A 9,462-nucleotide genomic window follows, 5' to 3' on the forward strand; every position below is an offset into this window, starting at 1 on the left:
AAATATCAATCTGTTTCATGAACAGTATTCTCAAACAAAATATAAACGGTCCAGCATTTTAACAAAACATACCAAATATTTAGTTCCATGTACATAGTCCTTTTGGGAAATGTTTACAAATTTCTATACCCAATAATAGAGTTTGAAAGGGTCTTACAATCTCTAACATTAGAAATTCACATTGTATTATGGTAGCAACTCATGAACCTTTATTTTTAAAACTATGCATTACTAATTTTGTATTGTTTAAAGTACATTGTGCTAGTAGGTGCTAAATTTAAAATCTGACATAGAATTTGAATGGTTTGGAATGGGAGAAAAGAATACTTAAAAGGCATTTTGTTAGCTTATTGGGTTTTTTCCTCTGGTAATATACTTGGCTACTCTTCTGGGGACTCAGTGAGGAAATGGTGGAATACTAATAAGAAACCTATTCAAACCTCATTCTTATTCTACTATATGCCTCTTAGAGTATTAAGAAATGATAGGTAATCTCTCGTATTTCAAACCTTTAACTTCAGGGGTTTTTTTTCTGTCACTTTTTGAAGCATGTTTTGAATTGAGATGCCAAAGGCAGCATAGAAAACTTCAAGAAAGAAATAAAATGAAAGTTTTAAACTCTTCAGACTGACCTTGTCCTGAATGAGCAAACTGGATAGAGTTAGTCTTCCTTATGTTAGGAATACTGTGATTTGAATACCCTGTCCTTGAATGTGTTCTCATAGAATTCACATCCTAATTTTCAGTGTAAAAGCATTATTTGAAGATGCATTTGCGGGAAGCATTCAGTGACTCCTGTTCTTTTCCTAGGCATGTCATCCACTTTGGTAGTGCTTAAAATAAAGTACTCAGATAGAAGGTGAGATGAAACAGACAACAAGCAATATAATACAAAATGTTATGAGTAAAGTGTGTTACTCAGATCCTTCTAAAATACATTTCTCCCTTTATTTTGAAGGCCACGGTATAGGCACCTTGGCTAATGGAATCAGTCTCTTCCTTTGATCATCAATAGGGTTATCTTTTCGGGAAACTAAGTCCCAGCTCAGATGACAGTTTTAGATGAGGCTGACATGAAAGAGAGAAGGACTGTTTAATTGTCAGCTCCCTGAAAAACATGTATTTTCTCTCTTTAAATTAATAATTCTTCATCTGAAACCATAAACAGGAGCTCGATCAGGTCTTGTGGGTTGGGTGGTGGAAAATTTATTTGATCCTTAACTTTTGCTCAGAGCAGTGAACGGGATCTGATTTTACGCGTCTGCCTGGCGTACGGTTATAGCCTGGTGGCTCCGGGTGATCAATTTCAGTCAAATGAGAATGAAAAATAAATGTAATGTGAGTACATTTATTTAATCTCCTAAGGCTTGGAGAAAGCTTGCGAAGACGGGTAGTGAGTACCCTGGAAGATAGTAGATGCTCAGTGAATGTTCACAATAATAGAATATAGTGGATAGATGAAGGGCAAGTATTGAGAATGTGCTAGGCTGGCTTCAGCAACTGCTTTCCATTTTAAAAAATTTACTTATTTATTTTTGGCTGTGTTGGGTCTTCTTGCTGCACGTGGGCTTTCTCTAGTTGCGGCGAGCGGGGGCTACTCTTCATTGCAGTGTGCATGCTTCTCATTGCGGTGGCTTCTCTTGTTGCGGAGCACGGGCTCTAGGTGTGTGGGCTCAGTAGTTGTGGCTCGTGGGCTCTAGGCACGGGGGCTCAGTAGTTGTGGCTCACGGGCTCTAGAGCGCAGGCTGAGCAGTTGTGGCACACGGGCTTAGTTGCTCCGCAGCATGTGGGATCTTCCCGGACCAGGGCTCAAACCCGTGTCCCCTGCATTGGCAGTTGGATTCTTAACCACTGTGCCACCAGGAACGTCCCTGCTTTCCATTTTCTATGTGTGTCTACCTATATTGGAAAAGGGTAAAAGGAATTATGGCAATTTACTAGACACGTGCTGTCCAATAGGTAACCATTTGCCATATGTGGTTATTGAGTGCTTGAAATGTGGCTAGTCAGAACTCCTGAACTGAGATGTGCAGTAAGTGTAAAATACACAGTGGATTTTGAAGATTTAGTATAAAAAAAGAATGCAAAAAAAAAAATCTCAATGATACTTATATTGATTATATGTTGAATAATAATATTTTTGATATATTGGGGTTAAGTGAAATACATTACTATTTCACCTGTTTCTTCCTACTTTTTAAATGTGACTAGTAGAAAAATTTAAATAACTTATGTGGCTCGCTTTATATTTTTATTAGACATCGTTGGTCTAGACTTTAGAGATAATCTAGGCAATGAAATATTTCTGCTTTTAAGGGGCAAACTGTTTGCAAACTATAAAAAAATATGACATTTACTCCTTACCTGGGCTGGCGGGAGTGGAGGGAAGAGGGAGACCTGTTGGCTCTGGAATGCCTCTTCCTTTTACCCTAAGACTTACCCGAATTGAATCTCAAGATGGGGCTGGGCACCTTGGGGGCCTCCTTCACCCCACCGGGGAAGAAGGATGGGCCAGGCCAGAGCTCCAGCATCATAGAGAAACTTGCCAGCTTTCTTCACCTCGAGATTTCCCCGAGGGTCTGGGCCGTAAGTCTTAGAGGAATGTGAGGCCGGGACCCGAAAGGAACTTCTCCAGGACAAGCCCCGCGTGCACAGCCTGCCCCTTGCGCTGTGCTCAGGCCCCATAGCCCCCTTGGCGAGCCCAGCTGGGATTATCTGAGTGCGCTGGGATAAGGGGGTCTCCTTAATGGACAAGGGTGGCGACCGAGGAATCCCTGTCCCTGCGCCACTTCCGATTCCCCTGTTCCTGCCTCCGCGCCCCCAGGGGCCTGCATTGGTGCGGACGGCGGGTCGCACTCTCTCAGCCACGGAGCTTGGTTTCCCAGCATCGCTGAAAGCGGAGAGGGAAGGAAAACTCCCGCAGTCCTGGAAGTCCTTCCACTTCCCAGAGCTGTCCAGTTTCTCCCTCCGTCGCTCACTTCCTAGGTTCCCACTGGGGCGGAGGCGGAGGCTGGAGAGCCGGACTCCCGAGGGAAAGTCTCCCTCGGCAGCGCTGGGCTCTTGGGCAGGCGGGTCCCGGCACGAGCAGAAGTAGAGAAAGGGGAGCGTGGCCAGTCGGCCCCTCCTCCCGCGCGTCTTGGCCAGCGAGCAGGGCCTGGGGAGATAGCCTTAGCTTTGGGGGACAGCGGTGAATGTGAAATAAAAGTATATGAAATAAGGGGGAGGGTAAGGACTGAGCAGGCTGTCTACCCCGCCCCTTCGCTTCCCTCCTCGGATCCCTCGAACACTCCGGGAGACGTGTAAGAATGAATTCTGAGAAAGGGTTTGCAGCGCCTTGGCTCCAAGGTAACTGCTACCCAAAGGCGTTTTTTACTGCCCCTGGTCCCAAGGGACATTCAGTAACCTTGTCATTTCTGTTTCTGAGGCAGAAGTTAGTCCCTGCCCCCAGAGTGAAGCTAAAATCCCACCCCCAAGGCTGGGTGCAAATCTGTGCTCGGTCTGCGTAGGGATGGAGTGTAAGCGCGCGCTGGCTCGGGAAGGCTCTTTACAGGGGCTACTTCTGGTTGTAAACCCACCACGCCCTCAACAGCCTCTAATCCTTTAGGGTCTTAGGAGACGGGATGCCTCGGTTTCCACTCACAGGAAAGAGTAAGCGCTCTCTGGCAGCAGAGTGGATGTGGGTAAAGTGTGGACAGTCCCCTCTTCACGAGTCTCCTTGGTCTTCCTTTAGTCCTGCGGGAGATGACTGGACCAGGGCTAAGGACCAAGCAATGACTCCTGGAAGTCTTCTATGTTCCCTCTCCGTGGCCACCTGCTCTCCGGTCTTCAGTTCTTACAATTATAAACTTTAAAAAGATCACATTTCACACTCCAGGACAAAGAGTTCTGACTTCGTTTAGAGGCTTACTTGCCAAGAGCTTATTTTAAAGTTATTTCCCCCTTCTTCCTCCTTCTTCTCACTCCCCTCGTCTGTTTACCGTTTACCAGTTCATCCGTATGGAATACGACGCTCCCACTTCTTGGAGCTCTGTAGTTTGGGGCCTAATTGATTCTGGTAATTAATTTGTTCTACCTGCTAGATCAGATGGAAATCCTACCCGTGCGCCCAAGGATTAGCACTTGGCTTCCTAACACCTCCTCTAATTATCTAATAGCATGGGTTGTGAGGACTCAGTCTCTATTAAAACACTTTTACTATTAGCAGTGGTGATTGGAATTGTGATGATGACTAGATTTCAACAAATTAGAGCTTAAAAATGGGGAGATGGAAGAGAAGTGGCTTCTTTTAATTTCCCTGAGTTTAACATCAATAATTAGAGCAATTTTCAGAGATGCGAGCTGAAATTACCCCTGCTGTGCTGTAGATGATCACCTTAATTTTAGCAAATTGACTCCAGGGAAATAAATGTGACAGATTTAAAAAAAGACAAACATTAAAAAACAAAAGATTGGGAGGGAGGAAAATGAAAAGAAAGGCTGCAAAAGGGAATGGGAAACAAAAACACAGTACAATTATTTGGGGGGGGGGCGCTAGGGCTGAAAGGGATAGTATAGCAGAAATAGCAGCCCATGTGAGCGGAATGAGGAGAAAGTAATGGAAATTTGACAGGAGGTGGAAGGCTGGCATTTAAGAGGTAGTTCTGGACATATTTACACAGATCAAATTACTTGACTAATGTAGGTATAACTTTCCTCACACCACCCTCTAAAACTGAGGTAAAGAATGTTACGATCATCATCAACATTTTATTTATCTACCTTGACAATCCAGTCATCCCTCAGTCATCAACTTCAGTTGGGTCTAGCAGATATGGACTCTCTCCTCACTTCTCCTCTTCCCCCTCTGCTGTCATTTCTCTAAAGTTTTAAAGCCCAGGCCCCATTGCTGAAATAAGTGCTTTATTCCTGTTGCTTCGGGGCCCTTTAAATGCCTCCTGCTCTCTAAAGAGGAGTTTGTCCGAGGGTAGAGACTTTATCTCTTTCGTTTTCTTTAAAAACGGCCGGGAGCTGGGCAGCTCCTGCCGTGGCGGGGAGAAACTGAGGTCGAGAAACCTGGTAGGAGCAAGAACCCGGCCCACTCGGCTCCACTCTCCCCGGGCCTGGCCGGTCGTATTCAGCACCGCGGACAGCTCCCCGCCCCGCCCCGCGCCCACCGCACCCTCCCCTCTGCCTCTGGCAGCCTTGCCATTGGCTCTCCCGGCTCCCCTCTCCAAGCTGCCAATTCTCCTACACATAGACCCAACCTACCCAAGAGCTTATCTTCTCGCCTCTCCAGCGCCGGGGGTAGCCCAGGCCGAGGAGAGAGCATCAGGGATCCGAGCCTCGAGGGTGGCTGGCTCTCGACCAGGCGTGCTGAGACGCTGCCTGCTTCCTACTCGTCGTCCCCGGCCCTCGCCCTGTGGCAGGCGCTCGGTTCAAGATGAATCTCAACTTCACCTCCCCTCTACACCCGGCGTCATCTCAGAGGCCCACGTCCTTCTTCATCGAGGACATCCTGCTACACAAGCCCAAGCCGCTAAGGGAGGTGGCCTCTGACCACTTCACCAGCTCTCTGGCCTCCCGGGTGCCTCTGCTAGACTATGGCTACCCCCTCATGCCCACACCCACCCTCCTGGCTCCTCACCCCCATCACCCTCTACATAAGGGAGACCACCACCACCCTTATTTCCTCACCACCTCGGGTAAGTAGCAGGGGTCTCAAGGTATGGGGAAAGAGAGAGAGCACGTCTTCCAGCAGAGACCCTGAGCCTGTGACGGAGGAGAGGAAAGGCCAGAGCTGGCTGGGCCTGGCTTGGCTGGGCCTCCTTCCCTAAGTGACAGTGGAAGGTTGGGGATATGGCTGAGAACACAGGGAGCTCCCTTGAGGCATTCCAATCCAGGGTAGTAACTCGTGGTCACTCCTCACTTTTTATAATGGAGGAAACGTGCCAAGCCAAGAAGTAGCTGTAGATTTTGGCGATATTCTTGATGGGCAGTGTTCAGTTTCCTTTCTCTTGGTCTTCCTGGCCACTTTGGTCCATCTCTAAGTCCCCATCCCTACCTCTCCCACTCTGAGGGAGACCCCTGACTATCCCACCCCACGGAAAGGAACTCAACTTTCCAGCCCAGAAGCTCAAAAGGCTCCAGTGGGGCCAGCTCTCTCCTCCCAGGCACTGAGCATTTGCAGATATAGACACTGCAGGGGTTTGGAAGTGAAGGAGGGTTTTGGGATATTCTGAGGACTGAAGGTTTGGGCTGGCCCGAATAAGGGAGAAAAGGTAAGAAAAAAAGAGGGAGAAGACGCGACTGCTCATTACCCCTCTTTACTCCCAACATCTAGCATTTAATTCACAATCTTGGGCTGGGCTGCCCTCCTTTGCCCCTGTTGCTGATATCTCTGGAGCCCAGAGCCAAAGTATTTTGATTTCCCAGGCATGGCAAAGAGCGGGGACCAGCAAAGTCTGGTTGGGACCGGGAGATGCGGGGAAATACCCAGGTTTTTCTTGTGCCTCTCTCTGAAAGGCCACATTCACGCTTTCTTTTCCGGCATCTTCATTCCAGACAGAATAGAATAATTCGTTGAGTCCAGATGCAGAGCGCAGTCGGAAAAACAACCCTAGTCGGGGTGGGGGCTGGACAGACGTGAGCCAGTTTGTGAAATGTGGGCGCTGGAATCCACGACAAAAGCTAAAGCGTTTGTGAAGCGGTAAAACCCAGACTTCGGGGCACTGGGTTGGAGGGGCAATTGTAAAGCCTGCGTCCAAGTCCGCCTCTCTGCTTTGGCTTCACCGCCGGCCAGAGACAATCTCTTTTGCGCTGCACCCATGTCCCCGGCAAATAGTAGTGGCCAAAGCCAGAGATACCGGAACTACTAGTTTTCTGTTTTTGCTGTTTCCCCCCCTGGGATCAGCGGATATTGATGTATGCGGCTGTTGGTCCGCTTGGTGCGTCTCAGACATGGTAAAGCTTGCGAAGGTCAGGAAAGACACGAGAAGTCTCCCGCGGCCCGGGAAAAGCGCTCCAATCCTTCTGCGTGGGGTTGGAGGGAAAGAATGAGAGCTAGATTAGAGAGCGGGGTCCCCAGCGCGACCCCGAGACTGATAGGAAACGTGCGAGGCGGCAATTACCCTTCCGTTCTCGCTCAGGAGCTTCGCCGCACTTGGGAGTGTTGGCTTGTTCCCTTTGGCCAGAGGCGGGAGAATGGAGGCGGCTCAGGGAAGAGAACGGTGTTTTTTAGTGAGGTTGGGAAGCAGGATCACATTCACACTTCTGTCAGCCCCAGGACATCGCTGATGGTCGTCAGGGGTCTGGAAGATTGGGGGGAGGGGGGATGGTGGGGAGGAGGATAGCTGCTGGACCCTCCGACGTTTGCAAGAAAACTTCGGGAGGCGCGGCCGAGGATTCTCCGGAAGTTTCTCCAAGAAGACAGTATTTAAGGCCTCCGGATCTATTTTATAATTTTCTTTTCCGTTTTATTTACTGTTTATTGTTTGTGTGTGTGTAGATGGCCTTTCTGATAAAGATCTCCAAGCGCTATTCTTGTGATTTATTCCCCCTGCCCTGCGATTCCTGGGAGAAGCCCTGGAGAAGCTGTGGGGCGAGGCGGGGGCCGGCGGGGGCACGAGGTGGAGCGGGTGCCGGGGACGAGGGTGGGGAGTGGAGCGGGGGTCGCCCGGGGAGGTCGGGCTCTGCCCACTTGACCGCCCTTCCCTCCGCAGGGGTGCCTGTCCCGGCGCTGTTCCCGCACCCCCAGCACCCAGAGCCGCCGGGGAAGCACTGCCGCCGCCGCAAAGCTCGCACGGTTTTCTCGGACTCGCAGCTCTCCGGCCTGGAGAAGAGATTCGAGATCCAGCGCTACCTGTCTACGCCCGAGCGGGTGGAGCTGGCCACGGCCCTCAGCCTGTCCGAGACGCAGGTGGGCCGGAGGACGGGGAGGCCCCATCTCCGCTCGCTCCTCTCCCCCCACGACTCCTAACGCCTCTGGACCGGCCGCGGAGTTCTTGAGTGCAACGACCCCGCTGCCCTTTATTCTAGGCTGCTCCGAAGACCCGTAGTAAAAGTACCGACACCTCCCATCTCTTGTCGACTCACCGAAGCCAAATCTCTCGAGCGGGTTCTGGACACGGAGGAAAAACCCCTCGAGTGATTCTGATGATCACTCCCCGCTCGAGAACTATCATTTCTGTGCCTCCCCACCCATTTCTGAGCAGGGCAGTAACCCGGGTCAGACGTAAATCGGTAAGAGATAAGAGGGTTCTTGACCCGAGAGAAGCCCACACAAGTTTTTTTTTTCTTCTTTAACCTCTCTCACAGCCGCGAGTCTTCATAGCCACCCCTCCCCAGCACACGCACACGCACGCACACACACACACGCACGCACACGCACACGCACACACACTAATATAAGCCTCCTTTCTATTGCCCTGTCCTGAGTGGAAGAACTGTTTTCATCTTCTTCCAAATGCTATTCACCTGCAACCTCAAAATACCTCGCTCCACTCCCTTTCCTATTCTCTGTACGTGGAAACCCAACTTGCCGTGAAGTCATAGCCCTGCCAGGCCTCAGTGATTTTCTCTCTGATGAGAAGCAGCACGTCTGCTTCTCATCTTGCTGTCCAGCAGTCTTGCTGGACCAGGTGTTTAGATGTCACAGTCAGAGGAACGTATCCTGAACGGAAAGGAAACTTATCCACGCAACACTTACTATTAGATATTCTAATTGATAGCAGGATTAGTATTTACTAAACACACCATTTTGAGCCTCATCGTTATTGCAGGACAAGTACTTCTGAGAGCTAGGATGCTTGATTCTCATTCAAGCTAAGACAGTAACTTGTGAGCCGTTCAGGTGTGACTTAACCCAAGGTTGGGCCTGTCACAACTTCTGGATAATTCGTCAGTGGATTGCGGTCTATTTTCTTAAACTCCAGCAATCGCTTTTGTCTTAGCTCAGTAACCATGGGTCTGAAGGAATGACGTGATTTTCTTTGTTTCTCCCCGCAATCAGGTGAAAACGTGGTTTCAGAACCGGCGGATGAAGCATAAAAAGCAGCTGAGGAAAAGTCAAGACGAGCCCAAAGCACCTGATGGGCCCGAGAGCCCTGAGGGCAGCCCCCATGGCCCCAAGGCCGCACCCGCCGAGGCTCGGCTGGGCCTGCCCACGGGTCCCTTCGTGCTGACCGAGCCGGAGGACGAGGTGGACATTGGGGACGAGGGGGAGCTGGGCTCAGGGCCGCACGTGCTCTGAGCCGCCGGGCTGGGGAAGGCGAGGAGGACGCAGCGGGGCGGGCCAGGCACATCGGCTCCGGGAAGACAAACACGACACACCTGTTAACCCTCCAACCCCTGCGGGGCCTGCGCCGCGCGGCCTCCCGACCCCCTCCCCCGCCCGACCGCCAGCTCGCAGCGCCAGTGCGGGGGCGAGTGTGCGCCTGCTTGGCTCGTCCGCTCGCCCCGCGTCTTCGGCAGCGCAAAGGAGAGCAC

The 9,462-nt window shown here is 50.6% G+C and overlaps 1 protein-coding gene across 1 annotated transcript; it reads left to right on the top strand.

Moving 5' to 3' along the window:
* Positions 1–5,419: 5,419 nt before the first annotated feature.
* BSX (brain specific homeobox) lies at positions 5,420–9,226 on the top strand. The gene is made up of 3 exons (XM_059929269.1): positions 5,420–5,681; positions 7,698–7,894; positions 8,987–9,226. The coding sequence occupies exons 1-3, from the start codon at positions 5,420–5,422 to the stop codon at positions 9,224–9,226; spliced, it is 699 nt and encodes a 232-aa protein (XP_059785252.1).
* Positions 9,227–9,462: the final 236 nt, after the last annotated feature.

This window comes from Balaenoptera ricei, chromosome 8 (assembly GCF_028023285.1).
Source record: "Balaenoptera ricei isolate mBalRic1 chromosome 8, mBalRic1.hap2, whole genome shotgun sequence".
NCBI classification, from domain to species: Eukaryota; Metazoa; Chordata; class Mammalia; order Artiodactyla; family Balaenopteridae; genus Balaenoptera; species Balaenoptera ricei.